The following is a 24104-nucleotide window of genomic DNA, read 5'->3' on the forward strand; positions in this document are numbered from 1 at the left end:
CGGTTTTAAAAAGCTGGTCAAGATACGAGAACATAAAAATGTATTGATAGATGTAGATAATTTAGAACTATCTAAACAGAGAGACTTCTATATCGATGTATCTAAACCTCTATTTATACGTCAAACTACAAAAGGATCAATTGCTCATGATACCCATCATGCAACCGTTAGTTTAGAAAGAGCGAAGAAATAATACCGTTCTATAGTGATTAATGATGATGATACGCGAGCCGCAGCCCGGGCTACTACATCGATAGTGATATATCAAAGAAAAATTCACTTATTATTAATAGATCAAAGCAAACGGCCAGTGGAATGGATCAACAGATCATTTATGTAACGTTTAGTCGTAAATAAACTTTTCTATAGTATGCTATGGATACTAGAGCTCATAATTTTTTGAATAAACTCAAAATATAATTTCTTTTTCGAGTACTGCTGTTTGCCGATATGCCTTTGGATATCAAATGGATTTCATTTGCAGGGTGCAATTACACAGAGTAGGTTGATTTTGTCTCTTGTCCTCAACTTCACGTATTTACATTGTTTTACTTCACTTGAAATTTTTGACCGGTTACACTGAACATAATTCAATGAAACAGGTTGCAGATTGTACCCTTTACCTACAATTTTGCGTGCATTAATTTCAGGTCGAATTGTAACTTGGTCAAGCGTAAAATTTTTTTAGATTTTGCTCGCGACTCGGTTTGGTTTGTTGGTCGCCCTTTGCCCCATGCTTTGTTGTACTTAATTAAGTCTACGTTGATTATATAATGATTTATTTATTTTGCTATCATCCGCGAAAATTCAGCGAACCCATGCGACAACGTCACCCAGGTCCGACAAAATACTCTCTACGTACGTTTCACCCCGAAACCGGAGCATCCTCAGGAGATGTTGACTCTACAACGTGCAATCTTCTTTGCAATTGCACGTTGTAGAGTCAACATCTCCTGAGGATGCTCCGGTTTCGGTTTCGGTTAAATCATTATATAATCATGATGAACTTCCGCAAAGTAACGCCTGCTTCTAACCAATATTTATAACTTTAAATTTTATAAGCAACGTAGACTTACTACGTTGCTTATAAAATTTAAAGTTAAGAATTCTATATGGTAAACTGGAATTTACTATTGAATTAGTTGTTTTTCAAAATTTTTTTATGCTATATGATGTATTTATTCAAGCCATGTAAGAATATCATAAAGATTTAGGTATTACAGCCAGTGTTCTTTCATGTTGTTCTTTCAGAAACGGCTTAAATTGACACAACACCGGCTTAGCACCGCCTTCAAACTGATCATCAATTAGTACGTAATATGATGTATAGCACTTAGAATTATATTATTTTTCGCTTTTTAGTTTAAATCATATTTCAATAAGTAGGCTTGTTAGAAATAATGATTTCATACAAAACGTCTGTACCCCAAGGGTGAACCTTACCTTCGCGTTGCCTTGTGGCTTTATAGTAAACATAGAAAAACCTCGCGACGGGTCAAAGACCCGCTAAGCGAAGGGTTAGCAAGTGTAGAGCTTAAGCAAATAAGTAGTTAATCCATTTGTGTATTTGCTTAGCATTCATGGAACCCTTGTGTGTAACTGGTGTATGTCAGTGACATTGTTCGCTTACAATTAACTACATAATACCCTTTGAGAGGTTCTATGGAGGAATTCTGAATAGGTTGGATTTGATCGTTCGAGTTACCAAGGTGATATTAATGTAAAAGCTAGGTTAGGTTAGGTTAAGCTAGTTTTTTAACTTTAGTAAATATTGAATTATAGCTTGGTGAATTCGTTCGTAACACTCCCGATGACCCGCGCGGGCCGGGGGGCGTGTAGCGATGAATAAAAAACTCACGACTGATGCACCACGCATGCGCAGTATTTTCCCCCGTCGCCCGCATATCATAGTGTCATCAACGAACTTACCAAACTATAGTTTTCTGCATTCCTTCATACAAAATTCACAACAATTTAGTTCGGCCCGTGCATTCTGTAAAGTTACAGTCATGTGACATTTCATTGGCTCATTTCTATGGCAACTATGTCGTTAGTGACAGTTTTGCATCCATAGAAATAAATTTCAAATTAAAATTCTAATAAAACTTGTTACAGATGAATATTATATCGTCTAGTAAAAACTAGCGGAATCACACTCCAGATAAATTGAAATATTACGTTGTGATGTTCCGTAAGTATTGGCAAAATAGAACAACAATTAATGTTTTTTGTCATGATATATTTTTAGAAAACTACATACAAGTCACAGACATCAAAAAAGCTGTTCTCTAAACTGAAGCTAGCGCTCCAAAGGTAAAACCAGATCGCGATGCGGTTTCTTTTAAGTTATAGAGATGGAGTTTTTGCATTTTTAGCTTCTAAAGTAACAGATAGGTTCTGCGGGTATTTTTAACCGCGATACGGTTCCCTATCAAATTTAGATCTCGTACACTGACATAGTACTCTTGTAGTGAGATAGCTCTTGCGTAATTGGCACAGCGTTAGTCGCCAGCTATCGAGACCCTCGGTTAATGTGAAACATCCCCCCATTGTTCTGTGATTGAAGTGGGCGAGGGGGTTCGGGTAGGTCTAGATTGGCTGGTTGTCGAGGGTTCCGGGCGTTTGCTCAGCGCGCAGCCTCCGCGGTATCGAACGACCGCGCCCGCTCCCCACGTGGTCCATTCACCGGCCGACCACGTGGCCATAGTAATGATAAAATAGTATTAATAGTACGACTCGTATTGGGTTTGGGGGAGGACAGATTTGAAGACGTTTTTAGGGTTCCGTACCTAAAAAGAAAAAACCGGAATCGATTATTATAGGGGTTTTTTTTTATTCTTTACATGTTTGCCCTTGACTACAATCTCACCTGATGGTAAGTGATGATGCAGTCTAAGATGGAAGCGCGCTAACTTGTTTGAAGGAGGATGAAAATCCACATCCCTTTTGGTGACATGACAGGCTACTTAGAATACTTATTGTTAAATGGTCATAAACTAAAAAAGGAAAAGCCTGCCTTTTTCCGAGAAGAGCCCACAACAAACTCATTGTTGTGGGCTCTTCTCGGAAAAAGGCGCATTTGGAACCCTCGTAACTTTAAAAGCCTATTTTAAATAAATGAATATTGAGTGATTGACTGATCATTCAAGATTCACCTTAATGCAATTATCAAAAATTATTTTACATCTAATGAAATATGTTTTGATAAATGTCCCTCAAACTGTCATGTGCATGGCATTGAAAGCCAACAAAAATGTCCGGAAGAAAGTTACGGTGTAATGTTACTGACACCATTAATTCTGACACATAGATCTTTTGTATTCGTTTTTTAGTGCGCATGCGTCAGCCGAGGGAAACCCGAAGGCTATTAATGTTAACAGTCCCTCGTGAAATATGGCGCCGTATTTTAATTAGAAACACGGACTTTCCTTTTACGGTAATAATTTGCTCTATTTTATTTTTGACTGATGAATAGGTAACTCTTTAAAGAAACTGGTCAACGATCAAACATTTAAGAAAATACTATTCAGTTTTTCACAAATCCCGCGGGAACCATGGATTTTTCCGGGATGAAAAGTAGCGTATTTGTTAATCCAGAGTAAAATCTATTTCCATTTCAAATTTCAGCCAACACACAAATTTTCGCCTTTATAATATTAGTGTGAAGTGTGATGAAGTGTTTGTCAAATTGTTTTGCAGCTTTGTTCGATCGTTTCAACGGACGTTTTCTATGCAATCTACCCGCTTGAAGTGTTTGATCATCATCATCATTAATAACCCATGTTCGACTCACTTTTGAGGACGAGTCTCCTCTCAGAATGAGAGGGGTTAGGCCTTAGTCCACCAGGCTGGTCCAGACGGATTGGCAGACTTTACACACGTAGAGAATTGAGAAAATTCTTAGGTATGCAAGTTTCCTCACAATGTTTTTCTTGCACCGTTTGAGACACGTGATATTTAATTTTTTATAATGCACACAACTGAAAAGTTAGAGGTGCACGTCCCGGACCGTATTCGAACCTACGCCCTCCGAATCGAAGGCAGAGGTCATGTCCACTGGACTGTCACTTCGTCTTAAGTGTTTGATAATGACCCCGTAAACGATCAAATGCTTCGTCAAATCAAACGTGTTTGACAAATAATTTAATCGTTTAATGAAATAAGTAATCAAGTACGACAAACATGTTTGATCGTTACCATTATAATTACACATAGAGCAATGTCAAAGACAAACAGAAACTGACAGCCTTTGTTCAAGTTCGACAAATTTGTTTGAACCACAGGTTATACGAGTAGCACCTATCTATGATAGTTTTATGTATGTTTTGATAGTCCAAAAATTTTAGGCATTTTAAAATCCCAATCCAAAATAATATAGTCGCTTTCTCAGCGTTTTATTCCGAAAATGGTTAATTTTACAGAAAAACTGCAAAGATATATTTTTTGTAAACAATTTTATGAGGAACAATTTTTATAATGACCTATATTCCTCCGACCTCCGAGCAATATAAAATCGCGAAATATTCGCGAAAAACTGATTTTGGTGACCTTTTGACGTTTGTAACTTATTTAGCCGGCACGATATTGATGTCTATTTTTCACATCTTCGTAATAACACTGTAATAAAAGGTATATACAAAAATTCAGCTCAGTAGGAATTTTTCCCCAGATAAAGCCTAATATTACTGACTAAGGCCACTAAGGCTATATTTGCGATAATGTTTCAAAATGTAGAGTTTGATGAACTTTCAAGTTAGTCAAACAAATTACATTTCATTGTGTACATGGCACTTTATATTTTTAGTACCAACAAACTTCATAAATTAATAATGTATTATGTTACGTAGAAACCACGCCTATTTAATTAAAAAAGCACATTTACACGTTTCCAACTTACACGGTGCTATTCTGGGTTGTAAATGCATGAGTTTGCCGTTTTACATTTTTTTGTATGACGTGCCTATTCCTATAAACATCACGGGGTTCCTGAATAGATTTTCTTACTTTTATTTTCCTTTTAATAAATTACTTTCAAATAGCAATTACGCAAAATGCAAAAGTATAAAGTACTAACTGACGCCGCGTAGTTTCACTCGCGTGGTTCCCGTTCCCATAAGAATATGAAGATAATATAAAGCCTATAGCCTTCGTCGACAAATGGGCTATCTAACACTGAAAGAATTTTTGAAATCGGACCAGTAGTTCCTGAGATTAGTGCGTTCAATCAAACAAACTCTTCAGATTTATAATATTAGTATAGATTAGGCTTATATTTGCACTGCGTTTTACGTTGCACTCCGCCAAATATGCGTTGGCCCTAAGTTTCATTTGACACAAAGTGAACGGTCGATCTTCGGACGCTAGTATTAAAAAATTCGTCACTTCCTAGGTCGGGTTTCTTACCGGTGGGGGGACTGGATATTCTAGAATAATTGACCATCTAGTATGCAGATTATTCAATTAGACAGCTGCCTCCGCTGGCCGTTTGATTGGAAACTTCCTCGCCCTGAAACCAAGACACAAATTGTTTCTATGTAGAGCATTGCACCGGGCGGCTGTGACGTAGCGCCCGTGTGTATCGGCACGTTTTAGGGTCCCCTCACCGACGTTTTGTTATGCTAGCCACAAACGGCTGTAATAAAGATGTTTTCTTTCTTTCTTCTTTCTATAATGTTACTTAGATCGCTTCGCTTAGTTTCAGCTTTTAATTAAGTTTTTTTTCGTTTCTTACCCGATATAGACGTGAATATACAGAGTGTCACTGATTCTGAGCTGATTCAAGAGAGAAAAATTTTAAAAATCCGAAAAAAAATATAACTTGGTCACCCTTAGGATTTTTGGAAAACCATTCAAATTAGTTTCAGATAATTAGGTTATGTATGTACCATTTGCATATTATACATTAATTACGAGACACCCTATAGATATAGTAAACGCGATGCGTCACATTCCTTACGGGAGTTCTTTTTTTATTTTAGGTACCGAATTATTTTAATTCGGTACCATCAATCATCTCCGAATTAAATTATAACTAGATTTCAGAATTGTATTAAGGAAGCTCTATAATACACTTAAACTCAAAATTGAATCCAGGACCTCACGGTAATAAAACAACGCGCCAAGTAAATGTTTAATAGCAACAGGATCAATAACATAAGGCCGGTCATAATACGTGTCGATAAACATCTATAAACCGTATTACGCTATCGTCGACCATTGTTCACCCATCAGCTACGTAGAACCATTTAATATTTTGATGGACTATAACAATGAGGAGCCATGTTGAAAATTAATGGCGGCCATCGGGGCAAACAACGCGTGATCTACTGTTCTTCCTGTTGACACGATATAGCCAAAGATTTTATACTATAGATATGTCACTAGCGAGTCGAAACTGACTCGGAAAAAAGTGGCTAATTGTCTTAATTTCATTTAGTCGCATTGAAAACAGTGGCACAAACGTGGTCATCTTAATGAAAGAAAAATATTTATTGCACTCAAATATTTTTTGACAATACAAATGAAATCATTATTTATAAAATTAGTATTACACTACATTGGTAATTTAACCCGTAATGTTTAACAAAAAAACAGATCTTTTAAATCTTAATTACAGCAGCTACAGTATTGAAAAAACTGATTCAAGTAAGAAAAATCCCAAAAAAAAAAAAAAATTAAAATTTCAAAATTATTCAAATTACGGGACATCCTGAATAACGCAACAAAACACAAAAGTGTGCATGTGTGCGCTCAGTGGAGTAGCTAAATTCGAATCACTTTTTGCGGTGATTTAGTAGCACATAACATATCTAATAGTAGAAAATCTTTGCACATAGCAGTGTCTATAATCCATATACTAGTAACAATGTCGAGTGTGTTAAGAAATATTATTAGCAATTTTTGTACATACATATTATATTCTTTTCCGTATTTATATTTATACAAGCTTAGTTCTGCGGTTTTACTTGCGTATACAGCCTAATGTTATATTAATGGGCTATACAACACTGTTTTGCCTACTGAAATTACTACTTGAAATAGTACTTTCTGAGATTATTGATAAAAATCCTCTGTCAGTTCATCCCCCTCTAGAGTGAGCAGTCCATTCAGGGTAGTTAGTAAGGGTAGATTGTCATGTGGAAGACGTAAATGCCTGTGTAGGAGCAGTTAACTGCACGTTGTGTATTTAGGTATCTCTCTGGGGATATAGTTAAATGAGGCGAGATTTCAGCAAACAAACAAACAGTTCTAACTTACTACTTATCCGTATTATACAGGGTGATTCGGTCTTTAGTGCGGATATTTTTTTTCGTGGTTCTGTATCATTAATAGAATATAAATCTACAAACAGTTCGATACATTTTATGTAATTTTTTTTTTAATTTATGTCTCTAAAATAACAAAATAATGTACATATTATTACTAAACCAGATATATTCAGCTTAAAAGTGATCTGGTGACGTCTTTTAGGTATCAAACGAAAATAAAATAAATGCACAATAGGGTGACCCTAAAATTCTGTTCAAAAGTAAATAATTTTAGCTAACGATAATTTTGTTATTTTTGAGTTAAAAAAAAAAAGAAAAAATACGTGATCATTAAATTTTGTTTATGTACAAAATATAAAAATATCCGCACTAAAAAAATTTTCTTCCTGTATACTCAAATACCTTACAATACTTATTTGGGTACTTGTGATATGATTCTTCCAAAATTTCTATTAACTCATCTATACCAGAGTAAAGATATAGTCTATACTAATATTATAAAGAAGTAAAGTCTGTGGGGGTTATTTCTGGAGCTACTAAACCGATTATGAAAATTCTTTTATCACTAGCAAGCCATTTACGTCATTTGTGAGTGTCATAGGCTTTTTTTTAACCCCGGTGAAACAGCAGGGAGTCGGCTAGAACTTTCATTGAGTGAAATATACTCAGAGGCACAATTATCCGCCTATTTTAGTGTGTGCATATTGAAGTGGGCGGATAATTGTGCCTCTGAGTATATATTGAGTATGTGTACCTGACATGGGTTACTGGAAAGACTTTATCAGTGGGTTACGTTCGCCCATAAATCCGTCCATCAGCGCGGGAAGCGACCGTCGCTATCTGTACGCCTTCGTATCCGGACATCGATCCGTATCGGGTGCTTCTTCCTCCGCAGCCGACTGTCTGATGCCTCAATTTGTACGTACGCTGCCATTTTCAACACGCCTATATTAGCTTCACTTGTAACTAACTATGTATGTAAGAAAATCTTGGAATCTTAATTTGACTCTCCCCGGTCTTCGATTAGGATGAAATTTTGCACACGCTCTGAGTTCTGATGACAGTACAGCTAAGAAACTTCATTACAAATCCAATTTGGCGGCCTCCCCAAGATGGCGGACTGGCTGTTTGAAATCCACCCCCGTGATATGGATATCAAATGAAAGGGTTTGCTGTCATAGGAATACGAAAAAAATTGTCGCGTGACTTAAATCCAATATGGTGGTCGTCTAAGATGGCGGACAGACTATTTGAAATGCACTCCCGTGATATGGGTATCAAGCGTGTTTTTTAGTTTTTTTAACATTTCATTTGTCCTCAATAACTTACGTATTGCTTGGGTTTGGGATGTCATTTGACTTAGAAGTATCATCATTATGAGCCTATATTACCGGCCCACTACAGGGCCATATCACTCGTCTTATAGAAGAGGGGTATAGAGTTTAGACGCACCACGCTTGTCCATTGCGGATTGGCCATTACACACAGATGATAGTAGTTATAATGATCAGTACCGACCGTTTAACGTGCTCTCCGAGGCACAAGAACTTAATACCAAATTCCCGACTCCAGGCTGTGATTTCAACTGAACAATTCTTAGAAAGAAACTTATTATCTCATAGCCCAAACCCAGGACCTTATGATCCGAAACCACACAGAAAAACTAGGAAGTAAGCGCCCTTGTAGGATGTATAGGTCAATGCTTGAAGAACTACATAGTTCCTGACTTTTATTCGACTCTTTGGTATAACTGCTTATCATCGATGTCAAAACACTAATATTGTACCATGGAGCTGATCTGGTGATAGAGTAGTACTCGTACTATTCCAATTTCTCAATAACTTAGGAGCAGGAGGAATTATTAAATCAACCCTCATGAATCATTATAAGGAAACAAACTTTATTAGCATATTCCGGAATAGCCGAATACTTACCATAACCGATAACGTAAATGGAGCGAGAATTACTGGAACATTTTGTCAACATTTTTGCATACTCATTTTATTTACCCTGACATTTCAGTAAAACTTTTTTGCAGTGGGATTATCTCCGACCAAATGTACGACAGCTGTCTAGTATAAAACGGGATTTTGTAGTCAAACAAGCTACCTTCAGAGCTTCGTTACGTCTACCAATAAAATATTTTGCTACGTCCCAACCTCCTAAGAATAATATTGGACAACCCATTTTATTTAGCGAATAATTTATTTATTTGACACGAAAAACCAACGAATCTGAGCAACAACGTTACCCTGACCCTATAAAAGCTCTCCACGTACGGTCCATTTTGATACAGGAGCATTCTCCGGATCAACATCCAGAGGATGAACCTTCAGATTTCTTCAAATGTTTTTTTGTAGTTTTTTTGTGAGAGCCGTCGGTACCATCCACCATCATTAGCACCTGAAAGTGATCTTATTAGAACCAAAAATTATTACCATAAGCCTGTCCGCATTGGAAGTAGCGTATAGGATCTAGGCCACAAATCTTCTGCTCTACAAAGAGAAAGGAATGGATTTGTAAAATTGGCTAATGATGATAAACAGAAGCCTTACTATCACTTGACCATTTTTAGTATAGTTCTTATAAGACTTAACAGTATTACATCGTGCGTGCTCTAGGCATAAATCCCTCGTTAAAAGTCATTAAACTCACACTGCACATCCATTTCAAAACCATCAATCTGCATTACAAACAGAGGCATAAGATAATATATACGTCAACTTTTTTCTCACGCCGCTGTCGGATCGTCTGATGTCTAAATTAATTTAGTTCCCGGCGTTCCCCCTGTTACGTCATCGCTGACTAACCTAACGGTTTGCGGTGGATCGTGAGTCGTGACCTGTTAACTGTTTGAAACAAGTTTACTAACAAATTGACCTTACTAGTATAGGCACGGCGCACATTGGGATCGCTTCGTTCCAACTGAATAGGGATTGTTGTAAAAGTTGTTTGTGTAAGTTTAAGCTACAATGCTATGTTCGATAACGGTTGACCCCTACCGACCTTTAAAACCTGTATAAATAAATATTAGGTAGGTAGGTATTAGGGCAGACTGGGTAAATAAGCAAAGCAAAGGAAAGAAAAGCTAAGAACACTATGGTGGATGATACAGGGTTTACCTACTGAATAAATGCAACAGAGGAAGATAGAAAAATGCATTTATATCGAAATTATGCCACACATCACAACATCTTCAGTACACCAGCTCATCGAGGACAATACCCTGCGATGTGTGGCTTATCCCAGAAAATGAAAACAAAAACATAAAGAAACTCCTGTCCATTGACTATTTATCCGATTTTGAATATTATTAAAACAATCATTGTCTTATACCTATTTAGGTTTAACTTAATGATGACCAATAGTACAATTGTATACTGTACCGGTTATAATACCGGTGTAGAATAAGGACACTTCTGTTAATTAAACTTTTTCAAGAATTTACATCGTACAATCTAAGTTAGGCTCATCATTTATCTTTTGTAATTTACTTAATACTCTTTATGCATAATAAGTTCTTTCTTTCTCAATAATCTCGGGTCCATTGAAATTATAAGCTTGATAAGTTCATAATACAAACGAACGGTTTATAAGATATCGAGTATGTACATAATCGTCATGTGGGTTCTAAATGACGTTCACTGTGGGAACATCGGAATACGTATTTCGTTTTACTATAGAGTAGGTAGTGTATTTTGTTCGATACATTTGGTTCGGGGCATCTTATCATCGAATACAAACATTTATTTTATTCAACCTTATCTGTCGATATACATCCGAGTAAATAGCCGTCATCTCTGTTTCTTTTACAAGCTTGGCATGTTTGTTTAGGTCAAATATTGCAAGTTTAACTTCTACCTATTACATTTCTCTACATCTAAGCTTAGTGATATTTGTAATTATTTTTACAATTTTACCATTTCTTTTTCATTAAAACAAGCACCTATTTCAGCTTTACTAAGATTAGTTTTCTTTCCGATGAGTTCGTGAAATTAAACTCTTACTTTTCGTCTTATTAATTTAATGGATTAAATTTTGAAAATGACTATGATGGATATAACTTTAATTTTCATCAAATGTATTTTTGTACTCATAACTACATATTAAAAAAAGAACTAAAATATATTTGTGTGTTGTGTTGCAATTTTCTATTTAAAGCGACCCATTTCATTCAAGTTTTCTAGATTTATAATGTCCACTATGAAAAAGTTGAACTTTCCAAGTCTAGGAAACACGAACTGGTCGGACTTGTTTGGTATTGAGTCACAGCTTTGGTTCGGTGTCGGCTTCTTGTATACTCTTCATGCCTTATATAGACCGTCGACGTGATGTCTCTCGCATATTCATTGCCTTAAATATAGCTCGCCGTGTTTGACTATCAACAACAGACAACAAATCGTAAATGTCGTCTCTGTTCTCACATTTTTGCCTACTTATCCTTGTAGAGGCTTTCCGTTGTTTTTTTATTACCCAGTTTCCGTTTTGCGACTTTGTTTTTATCGGATTTACTGTCTATGATCTTGATCAAGAATCAATTTTGTTTCGTCCTAGCTGAATTCGGATGATTGGTATTTTGTACTCATCTATAATAACGAAAGATGTTTTTAAATAAGCGAGTCCAATAGTAACAATGTTTTGTTGATATTAATTTTTATTTTATTGAGGGAATTTTAATGTCTCTTTTGTATTTAGAAGTTATCATTATGCTTTGCAGCCCCCTTTAGACGTATGCACGCACATTCTGATAAAACTCAAAGAGTCGAAAAGCCAAAGTGCCAACGGCCGGATATATGTATATTTCAAAAAGTCGATGGACGTTGGGTTCCCAAGGTGGTAGAATGATGCCCGCACCGGTAGAGTACAGTGCTTTTGTTCATTAACCTCATTATCACAATATCTTTTTATTCGCAAGCAATAGAATATTAGAAAATAAACATGACCGAAAGATACAAGGGATGTAGATCAACCTAATGTGGGCAACAGACTTTCAGTTTTAACTGCGCAGTTTTACTGTACAGTTTTATCTAATCGAAATTTCAATTATAATTATCAGAAAAATTTGTACAGTTCTCAGTTTTGTCTACATGCCGACGATTTAACTGTGCAGTTAAAACTGCAGGTCCGTATCCCGCATAATAGTGTTGTTATTAGGTTGATCTAAATCAAAATGTCTTTCCTTATTGTGATCTAATAAACTTTAATCATAACAAACCAGTTTCTTTATTGAATTTAGGTTAATTACAAAGATTTTTACGAGGTCGTTCAAAATAATAATATATTCTCGTTGGTCTATAAGATTCTTGTTCTTATTTCTTTATTTTATCGTCGAGTTAAGAGTGCTTTAGTGTCACATAAGTGCATTTTTATCTATACTATATAACGAGGTAAAGTTTGTGAGTTTTTAGGGAGATAATCTTTGGATCTACTGAACTGATTTTAGAAATTCTTTTACCAATAGAAAGCTACAGACTGAACAATCTGATGGTAAAACATGATGCAAAGTAAGGCGGAAGCGGGATAAAGTTGTTAGGAGGAGGATGAAAATTCACACCCCTTTCGGTCTCTACACGACATGGTACTGGGACTCTATATCGCTTGGCGGTACGCCTTTGCCGGTAGGGTAGTAACTAGCCACGGCCGGAGGTTCCCACCAGCCAGACCTGGACCAATTAAGAAAACCTCAATCGGCCCAGCCGGAGATGTACGCAGAACCTCCGTCTTGTAAATCCACCACCACATACCACAGCACCACGGAGGCCGTCAAAAAGGAAAGGATCTTTACTGTGTTATGCCCTGTCTTGGCCACCCGGAGATCATTGTAAACCGTGGAGTCAAGTGTGGTGCAGAATTGATCAGACCACACATCGTGCTGCGACCCCGTGGCCATTTTCCTTCCACTTTGCCAGTGACCATCAATTTTTCGAGAATATTTCTTTTCCTGGAAGTAATCAAGGGTATAATTTACCTAGTCCTTATTGAGCTATTGATGAGTGATGTGACAGATGTGATGCAAACCACTGCGTTTAATATTTTATGACCCCGCGTGCCAAGAGCGCATGGCGAGAAGTATAGTGAAGTTATAAAGCGAATATTTTACGAGCTCGTATTCGGGCGGGGTGCTTAAACTTTAATATCTGCCATATTGGACACGCGCAGTTTAGATAGCCCGGTTTTAATGGCGAATAAAATTTAATTTTATTCCTATTCCGACCGACATTTGATGTCCATTTTGAATTGGGTTTCTTCTGGGTCTACTATGGGATCCAAATTAAAGATTTTGATATTATTAAAGTGAAACTTTTCCATCGGCTCGAATTACTTTGTCCACCTATTGCATCTTGCATTACATCTGGACGCGGATTAGGGGTAAAATTAAAGGCGCTCCGCATATCACCCAAGGCAGCGCTCATAGTTGCACTTGCATTTTGGTTTCTTAACACATGATTTTTAATGATTCTTCTTATGTTAGTTCTGAACCATAATCACATCACATATAAGATACAATATACTCCAATCAAATCTGTTTCAAGAAAGATTATTTTACAAATATGTACTGCTTTACTTACCAAATTGAAAGGCCAATACTATTGAGAAGAGCCGGAGAAAATTCAGAAATTTATCTTTTGAAATACTAGGTAGTCATTGACAATCATTACAATATTGCTACTGAAACTTGTCCATTTACGAGAGCCTGAGCCGAGTGTGTCTCACCTAATATTGTGTTTTTATTCCTTGCAGATGTGTTCCCGGTAAAGGCGTGTATCTTTAGTTGCACGAAACATGGCGTCGTGAGCTGTGGAATATTATTTTTAGCGGTAAGTTGGTCAATTAATTATTATTTTCAATTAATTATTATAATAATATTACCTACTCTCCTAATAAACTATTGCTTATGTTGTAAGAGAACTCTCTGACTTGGAGTTACTCAGTGAGTTTTTCCGAACAACGGAGGACGTGAGCAGTCGATATCATAAGATGCAGACAGTTCTCTAACAACATTAAAAAGAGACTAGTTAGGTCTTCTCGATATTACTCTACGGCTCAGAAGCATGGACGATAAGAGCGATAGACCGAAAGAGGATAAATGCTTCGTATACCATGGACCGCCAGGAGAAATAACATCTCAATCCTATAGCAAATTCGAGTTGGCACTGGGCTCTCAGCTATTTGTTACCAGATAATATATACCAGATAATAACTATTTTAGTAATGTTGCTCGCCGCCTTTCCGATAACTTGGACAAACTTATAGTGGTGGGCAAGGTTGGAGGGCAAAGGACTGCGCGGCTGATCACCTATCTGCTGGTGGACCAAGTAAAGTCGCTCAAGGACCTTCCATTTACAACTATTATAAGGCTCGGTAGCAGTTGATTATGCTCGCCAAGTGCACGCTTCTGAGAATATTAGTAAAAGGATTACGAGAAAATAATTAATCTAAATTAGTTTAATTTTATGTCGAAGAATTACCTCAGACCAAAAATGATATCGATAATCGCACGCTGTTTCAACTAAATTTTAATATTCTCCTGCTCAGTTTCCCTATTAGTTTAATACGGTAATGCTGCCACCGGCATGAGACCCCAGTACTTTTGTACTATCGGCGTGATTAACACGTTTGTTAGGTTTTAACGCCGAAAAATTTGAGGTACGGGCCGGTACAATGGACTTAAGCCACCTAAAATGAGGCCATGAAGTGTTAAGCCAGTAGAACATCAGAGATATGGGTGAACGGTTTGACGGCCTCCGTGGCGCAGTGGTATGCGCGGTGGATTTACAAGACGGAGGTCCTGGGTTCGATCCCCGGCTGGGCAGATTGAGATTTTCTTAATTTGTCCAGGTCTGGCTGGTGGGAGGCTTCGGCCGTGGCTAGTTACCACCCTACCGGCAAAGACGTACCGCCAAGCGATTTAGCGTTCCGGTACGATGCCGTGTAGAAACCGAAAGGGGTGTGGATTTCATCCTCCTCCTAACAAGTTAGCCCGCTTCCATCTTAGACTGCATCTTCACTTACCATCAGGTGAGATTGTAGTCAAGGGCTAACTTGTAAAGAATAAAAAAAAAATTGTATGTTGTAGTGGAGACATGGTACTGATTTCCAGGTGAGCCAGTGAGCGGCGAGCATGGGCGCGCCGGGCCCGGCGGAGGAGTACACGCCGCCGCGGCTGGCGCGGCTGCTGCACGCGCTGCCGCACATCAACGTGACGCTGCACCGCGTCAACGACACCTTCGCGCCCAACTCGCCCATATACCTGGAGGTGAGGGCACAGCAGCGTCACACGGGCGAGTAGTTTACGGCTGAAGGAAAGAAATCTCAGAGATACCCAACCAACTGAGAGAGAAATCAAGCCTTTTGCCCTATTATACCTGCGCAGTTCGCCATGTTGCAACATCAGGGCGCACTGTTGTTTCCTCGGGTTAATGTGCTGTATTGAATATTCACAAACGATTGATCATAATATTTATTAACGTACTCGTAATTGGTTCCAGAGCTTGGGGATCCTCGGCTCCATACCCGGCGCGTGGCTCATCCTGACCCTGACGGTGTTGCTCATATATTTGCTCACGAGATGCTGTGACAGGAAACAAAGGCCGCCCAGGAGTATCACAGCACTTAAGGTAAGATTTAATTGAGTTATTAGGGACTCAGACTTTTGGGAAGAGAAAACTATATTTGAGTTTTCGTCCGTGTGATTCAGGTCTCTGTCATAACGAAAGAGGGGGTGATAGAGGAGCGGAAAAGCGCATTCTGTATTCATTCATTCACATCAAGTGCATGTTGCAGCTGTTTTTAATCCGGTCTCTTCCGTCGTATGAAGACTAAGATATTCAGACAAAGTCAAGGTATACGTTACGTATATCTGAGTCGAAGGAGAAGTTTGAGAAGACAGTTAACACATCAAAGGATATTTCCTGACATTCCTTTGTACTACCTTCCAAATCCATGTTGGATTTCAAAGTGTAAGATGAGGCTGGAAACAACAGTCGTTTAGGGTGATCGGCAACTCTCAAATTCTCAAAACGGTTTTTTGATAGCTGATAGAAGTACTTCAAAGATAACGTTTGTAGAGTTTCTTTGACAAAACTATAATATTGCTTTTGAATTTTGGAAAATGTTAGTGCTTGCCTTAGACCTATGTTTTTTTTTAATTTCCAGATAACGTTGATGATCTTGGCGGTGCTATCATGTGCCGCTATCGGCGTGGGTCTGTTCGGCAACGACGACCTGCACAATGCGATGCTGCAGAGCATCCAGGCGGGGAACAACCTCGCACAGCTAGTCAACACGGTGAAGAATCAGGTAAAGAGTATAGTATCAGTCAAGTCGCTCCCGTCACTAGGTTCCCTGGAGTCACTAGGTTCTGCGAGAATCGATGATGCCTGGAAACAGCCATACGCTGCAGCTTGGATGCTGGCATGGGATGTGACTCAACTGAGTTGATTGCTGATGTGACGAGAAGCTGCGGAGTTTGATATGTGTACGTGCAGTGTAACCTCCCATTTTACAAGCTCTGGTGACTCGAGGACACTCTGGGGGTGCCGCCAAAGCAAAGCCAACTCCAAGCACGATCGAAATCATAAAACAAATCATACAACATTTACCTTTTTTTTTCTTGTATGTTAATCTTTTTGGTTTCCTTTCCTCGAAAATCTTTCATGAAACAACCACTTTCGGTTTAATCCGTTTCTTCAGAAACCAGGTTAAAACAAGTTTATAGTTTTTATATGCTTTTAATTACAGTCAAGTATTCTAGAAGAGGCCATGGGGTCTAGAGCGCGGGCCCCGCTGGCGCGGCTGGCGGACGCGCTGGACGCGCCGGTGGCCAACCAGACGGCGCTGGGCACGCTGCTGCGCGCGCTGTCGGCGCTGCGCAACAACGCCAGCGCGGCCGCCTCCGCCGCCGACAACCTGCGCCGGCCGCTGGCGGCGCTCAACTTGGACGCCTTCATGAAGGTATCCATTCGTTCATTCATTCATTGCCCAGCAGATCATATAATTCGGTTACCTATTAAACTCTAACTTCTATTTGACTCCTAATATACAAGGGCCTATTTTAGCACCTTGTATAATAGTTATTTGTCAGGACAGTTAAATTAAGAGACGAATATCTTAGCATTCCATGAATTCACCGTGCGGGTGCCGGGTCCATCGCGTGGTAGAGAGAAGAACTCCGAGCAGAGTCCTGAACTTGTGACTACTGGATGTAGGGTTAAGGAATTCCTTGACGATCGATCAACACTCCCCGTTCTCTGCTCGTGTTGTTCCCCCTGCCTAGCCAAATTTGGTAAGATCCTATTAGAGCAGTTCATTTGTTAGGTCATAATATTTATTCACTTTTATACTGTGGTCCTTCGGAATGCTAGTCTCCCACGGCACATTAAGCTCTTCAAGTACTATTAGCTTAGTTTGTTTGGACAAAAGGAAAATGTCTGGTCTAACCAAATCGTAAATGAAACCGAAATAAAACAGATTTCACTATTCGAGCCTGAGAGACGTTCTCCCTGCCTAAATCAGCGTAATCCGAGAAAGATTATTCCACGAGAGATGTTGGCGGAATGACCACCTCCAGAACACTGAAACGGCGAGCCCCTTGTAACACCAGTGACTCCCGCCCAATTACTTCCACCCTGCGTGGAAACAAACAGTGTCCTCGCGGGACGAGTCAACGCGAGATAGTCGAGTGACGTCATATCCTTTTCAGACTACTTATTTCCTCAGACCAATTATAGAAGGACCAGTATCGCATTCATAGTCACGAACAAAATTGTCTGTCATTTTCTGAGGAAAACGAGCTTAGATTTTGTATATATCTTATACTAAACTAGAAGTTTTTGCCCGTTTTTTACATTACAAAAAGGTATTTTTACGGAGCTCTTTAACCGACGAACACGATTATAACTTATTTAACATCGATTCTATAGAGACAGTTTTTATAATCGCATTAGATTAGATAGATATACTTTGACAGAAAAGTAACGTCTAGCGAGGCAGGTCCTATACAATAATTGGTCTGAGCTTATTTCCTACATAAGATTATTATACAATTAATAGATTATATTGCTTTTTCTTGTTTGTTTTCAGCGTCTGTGGGTGTGGGAGGCGGCGCGCTGGGCGGGCGGCATGGTGGGCTGGTGCTGCGGCGGCGCCATCTGCGTGGCGCTGCTGGCCGCCGCCGCGCGCCGCTCGCGACGGGCGCTGCTGTTGCTCTGCGTTAGTAGTTGTGTTTAGATACAGAAAATATTCAAAAATTGATTGAATGAATGCTAGGACACTTGTAATCAGGTGAGGTTTTTAGAATGCGTGCTGCCATCAACAAGCACAGCAGGCAGGTCCTCTCTTCTGAGATAAAAATCCAGGTGGGGTACGGATCTCAAGGCTATCCCTTCTTGCCCGGGTGAGGCGCGGGGAAACTTGTTCTCCCGGCCATATTCTTCCAGACACTTTCGGGGCTGAGGCCTAAAGGAAGTAGTGGATGTCAATTACACAGGCACATTGAAACAGTCATTGTTATTTTGAACTGCCAGTTGATGGCGTTCTCAGAGAACTTTGAAACAATCCCTTTTTGGTACACTTCAAGAATCTGTTGCGATACTTATAACTGAGGCTCATAGATGGGCTTGTTTTTTTGACATTTTACTTCAGCTGTGTGGTCTAAAGCAAACTCGTTTTTTTTTTAAATATCATGATCATGAAATGTGAATGTCATTTCCAGGTGTGCGCGCTGGGTGCGCTGGTGGCGTGCTGGGCGGTGGGCGCGGCGCTGGCGACGGGCGCGGTGGCGGCGGCGGACGCCTGCCAGGACCCCGCGCGGGCGCTGGCGCTGCACGCGCCGCACAGGCTGCCTGTCGACGTGAGTGTTGTACTGTAGGCTAGTCTAGACTCCGACATATACTACTTAGAGGGACTTTCAGACTGACATAGATGATATGATATGACATAGGCCTCTTGCATGGATTTCCAAACAATACAGTCTCGAGCCGCCAGCCCCACTTGATGTACTCAGTCCATCTAGTGGGGAATCCGACCAACACTGCGTTTTACGGTGCGGGGTGCGGGGTTCCAGCAACTTGGGACGTACCAACATCCATTGGCTCTTCCAAATATGTACCCCGCCCATTCCCATTTCAGCTTCACGACTCGTTGAGCTATGTCAGTGACTTTTTCGTTCATCTGCGGATCTCCTCATTTCGGATTTGATCACGCAGAGTTTAGATGACTTATTGTATGTACCATACCAGTGTATCATTGTTATAACTTTTTCATTTATTTGAAAAACAAACAGCCAACTTAACCTTAGTCTAAATAATTAAAATAAGCTAGTTAAAGTTTTCACAACAAAATAAATCCATAATTACTACGTACATACCCGATCGGGTGTATCAAATTATTGTAGTAAAACTTCTTTTTGCACGCTTGTCTTGGAGATTAAGCTGGTAAATGCGTCACGAAAAAAGTAATCGGATGAGACTTTTGCGATACGTGCTGCCATCTACAGGCACAGTGAAATAGTGTTTGTTATTTTAAACTACCAGTAGATGGCGTTCTTAGGGAACTTTGAAACAATCCCTTTCTGTACATTTTGCTTCAAGAACATGTTGCGATGCCGTTATTCCTGAGGATCATAGATGGCGTTTTTTTAATGGGTTTTAGTTCAGTCGAGTAGTCTACAGCATATTTGTTTTTTTTTTTAATTTTAGCTTTTGCACAACAGTCATAGGCAAGGTTTGTAGCTGCAATCTGGAAACTCGTGCAATGATGAAAGCATTGTTCAACAGATGGTACACTACTACCTGTCGTGCAAGGTGTCGCGCGAGAACGTGCTGACGGCGGAGTTGCGGAACGCGCAGCGCGCCGTGGTGGCCGTGCGCCAGGCGCTGGCCGTGCTGTCGCGGGGAGCGCCGCAGCTCTTCAACGATCCCGGTGACTATACGATTTGTGGGCACACAAGCGGACGCCCGCGACTTCGTTTGCGTGGAATTTAGTTTTTGTCAAATCCCGCAAGAACCATGGATTTTTTCGGGATGAAAAGCCTGTGTGTTAATCCAGAGTAAAATCTAATTCCGTTCCAAATTTCTAGACAAATCGCTTCAGTAGCCGCAGACACAAACTTTCGCCTGTATAATATTAGTGTGATTTAAAACGTTGTGTATAATATTAGTGTGATTTAAAATTTCCGACATAACGAGTATTCGCAAAACACAAATATTTTATCATCAATCAATATCAGCCGATGGACGTCACCTGTCTTTTGTATAGACTTCCAAACATTACGAGCCGCCAGCATCCAGTGGCTGCAAACCCTGATATCCTCGGCCCATCTAGTGAGGGTTCGCCACTGTATTTTCCGGTGTGGTGTCGCCGTTCAGCACCTTGGGATGGGTTTTGGATGGGATGGGATTAGGGACCCAACACCCGAGCTATTAACCTCGCCCAACTTCAACTTCTCGACTAGCTGAGCTATGTCGGTGGCTTTGGTTCTTTTGCGATGTTCTCATTTCAAGCAGAGAATATGCAAGCTAAACTAACTCTTGAGTGATTCTGAGCCTTCTTAAGAGGCCCATAATTAGTTAATGCAATCTCATTGATTCTTTATTGCAGGGCTCCAACCCGCCCTGGGCGCGCTGGGTGCGGGCACGGGTGAGGCGGAGCGCGCGCTGGTGTCGCTCAGCGGAGCGCTGGAGTGCCGCATGGCGCGGTCCTACTTCGTCGCCGCCGCGCGCGCCGCGTGTGACGGGGGCCTGCAGGTATGTATTTTAAGGCTCCGGCCTGTACTGGGAGTGCTGAATGCGGTGACAACAAGAAACATAAATAATTTCCCTTGAAAAAAAAATTATAAATCCAAATAAACAACCAGTGGTTATGACTGTGATAACCCAGTGGATAGCCTCTGCCTTTTGATTCGGAGGGCATATTTCCGAATCCGGTTCGGGGCATGCAACCAACTTATTAGTTATGTGCATTTTAAGATATTAAATCACGTGTCGCAAACGGTGAGGGAAAAACATCGTGAGAAAACCTGTAAAATAGCGTGGTGACACTAAGGTCCATATCCCCACTCCCAAAAGTTGCCTAGACCGTTCAAATAGAAGATATCTTGGTTCAAACTTCGTTACTATGTTGCAGGCGTTGTCGCTTCAGCTGCTAGCGGCTATCGTGGCGGGGCTGCTGTTCACAGCCATTGTGCTCGTCGACTCGCACGCCTGGATCTACATCAACACTAAGTGAGTTCTTATGATATATATTTTTTTACCTACTACTGTTTGTACATGAGAACAGGGTAATAAACGGCGTAAGCACGGGTAAGGGTGTGGTACAGATTAGCAGATTTGGAGAAATTTTATGCTTTATAACTCTCGAGGCAGATTGGCTTCCCGAACAATTATTCCATTTATTGTGCGGAATATGAATTATTGATAGGTAAGAAGTACTTTCATACCTTTTGGAGAACTCAAGAATGGTTTACCAGTTTCTTCAATGTTTCTTCTGCAAAGCTTTTAGCTTTCGAAACGCTATTTTAGAGTGCCCTGATCTGACCTTGACACCAACTAAGTAAGCGGACTTGACGGTATTCTTACGGTCGGTACCGCTGGTTTGGTCCAGCTTTCATATCCATGCAGTTCTTTCGTATAAGCCAGCTGTATTCTTCTCTGTCACTAAAAAAGGAGACTTTTCGAACCCTACAATTTTTTTAGTTCGTAGTTTCGAAAGTAAAATTAATACGCTACCGCTGGGGTATAAATCCTTGTATTTAAAATTGTCCTCAATACTGCTTTCGTAAATCGTGTCCTTCTAGTTTTCCTCAACCATGGTTGGACGCAGAGCAAGAATGAGGGAGTCGACTTAATAAAAGCATTTGATAAGGTGTGGTTTAAAGCGCTTTTGTCCTAATTACCTTCTTATGGACTCCCGAAAACGCTATGCGCTTCGGTCGCTAGATTTTTAAACAGACGCTGCATAAAACTTGTTCTCAAAATTCCAACTCTAAAGCGAGCGTTGGCGTTCTTCAAGGCTCAGTGCTGTCGCCTATGTTGTTCATACTGCATTTGAATAACATGTTACTCAATAAAAGCCGAAATTGCCATGTATAACATATGTCTTTATCTTCGGTCTTTATAAACATCGCGAATTGTTACATTTAGCAGAGCCATCAGAACCCCTTATCCTGTGTGTTTTTAAAAAGATGTTGATGATGATGCTGAGATTAGATGATTGTGATGATAATGATGATGGTTATGATAATAATTGGATGAATGTTGTAGTATAGGTCAACAGCCTAGGTAACAGATTAGTCGATTAGTCTAACAAATACAGGCCTCGGATAAAGAGGTGCTACAGTGGTACGTACCACGATGGTACTAAGTAGATACATTGTTCAACCGAGTGGAAGTGATTAACCGAGTGATCAACTGATCACGCGAGTGTGCGCAAACATTACAAATGTGTCTATGTCAGGCGCAGCGTGTCGGGCGAGGAGCAGGCGCCGTTCCTGTCGACGGGCAGCGCGGGCTCGCGCACGCTGCCGCGCCCCGCGCCCTTCCCCAACGGCAAGCCGCCGTCCTACAGCGCCGCCGTGCAGCTCATGGACCTCTCCGACCGGGAGCGAGAGCGCGAACGACCCCGGTCAGTTGATAAAAATTAAAAAAGAAATTTATTAATAAACTAAGTCTCTTTACAATTTAAAATCATATTTGTCGTGTAATTTAAAAATGGAACGATCTACTATTTCGCAACATGGCGTCCAAAGAGCTAACTTATCAAAGGTTTAATTCAAATTTCGAACTGGCTTGCACATAGAAAGCTGTTTAATGAAAAAAAAAATACTTGGCGCGTAAAAAACTATTGTTATTAATTGTTCGCCTTCGTCATCTTCGTCATTGGTTTTAAATACAATTTTAAGAATTGTACATTCAATAATCGTAGTTTCAAATAAAAGTTCTGAATTGTACTACTTAGTTTAATTTCCGCGCAATATTTCGGAAAGTACTATACAAGCCTTGTCCGCAACTAGGCATTACTGGATTTACGTATGAGTGCCTCGGCTTCGCGTCGGCCCACATTCACACGTTCATCCATCAATGGCTCTCTTGCCGGCCGTTGCAGTAATCTACTATAGTGTACCTCAAGATATCTAAATATGTTTGTTAAAGTTTTTTTTTTGTTTCATTTTATTGCTACTTTAATACTAGTTTAAAATTAAGGTTAGGAGCCATTTTTGCTGGACATATTAAAAAAATGATCGATATAGGTATAGTTTTAGTACTAAATGTAAACAATTTATCTGTGTCTTCGTCTGCGCGATACAGTGGTGCAAGTATATACAACGAATGGTTGCGGACGAAAAATGCGTGCTTTTATTAAATGTACGAAAACGGCCCTCGCAACCCTCTAACCACTCTTCCTAATTATCAATCAACTAGCTGACTGGTGCGCGTTCCCGTAGGAATACGGGAATACATATTTAGCCTATAGCCTTCCTCGATAAATTTTCTCTCTAACACTGAAAGAATTTTTTAAATCGGACCATTAATTCCTGAGATTAGCGCGTTCAAATAAATTCTTCAGCTTTATAATATTAGTATAGATACCTGCTTATAAACGACTACTAGTGAGTAAGTGGTGCGGTGCGCAGGTCGCGCATGTCGGGCAGCGCGACGCTGGGGCGCGCGGCCGGCGGCGGCGCGGCGCTGGGCGCGCTGGGCGGCTCGCACACGCTGGGCCGCGCGCCGCACAACGGCAAGTACGCCACGCTCAGCAAGCAGTGCAAGACGCTGGAGGGGAACGACTTCTACTGAGAGCGGGCGGGCGGCGCGGCCGAACACGCTGCAGGTAACGTAT

General features: G+C 40.1%; 1 protein-coding gene across 1 annotated transcript in view; it reads left to right on the forward strand.

Annotated features, from left to right (window-relative positions):
* The window catches only part of LOC112043767 (protein tweety-like), a 91884-nt gene that overhangs the window by 55207 nt on the left and 12573 nt on the right, over window positions 1-24104 (forward strand). The window contains exons 3-14 of the mRNA XM_052884452.1: window positions 14010-14086; window positions 15370-15525; window positions 15758-15886; window positions 16425-16568; window positions 17010-17222; window positions 18351-18479; window positions 18982-19119; window positions 20045-20189; window positions 20868-21013; window positions 21393-21490; window positions 22722-22889; window positions 23899-24095. Of these exons, the coding sequence (XP_052740412.1) occupies window positions 15391-15525; window positions 15758-15886; window positions 16425-16568; window positions 17010-17222; window positions 18351-18479; window positions 18982-19119; window positions 20045-20189; window positions 20868-21013; window positions 21393-21490; window positions 22722-22889; window positions 23899-24061 (1608 nt within the window). The 5' untranslated portion in view covers window positions 14010-14086; window positions 15370-15390 and the 3' untranslated portion in view covers window positions 24062-24095. The remainder of the gene's footprint in view (window positions 1-14009; window positions 14087-15369; window positions 15526-15757; window positions 15887-16424; window positions 16569-17009; window positions 17223-18350; window positions 18480-18981; window positions 19120-20044; window positions 20190-20867; window positions 21014-21392; window positions 21491-22721; window positions 22890-23898; window positions 24096-24104) is intronic.

The sequence above is a fragment of the Bicyclus anynana genome, chromosome 11 (assembly GCF_947172395.1).
Source record: "Bicyclus anynana chromosome 11, ilBicAnyn1.1, whole genome shotgun sequence".
NCBI classification, from domain to species: domain Eukaryota; kingdom Metazoa; phylum Arthropoda; class Insecta; order Lepidoptera; family Nymphalidae; genus Bicyclus; species Bicyclus anynana.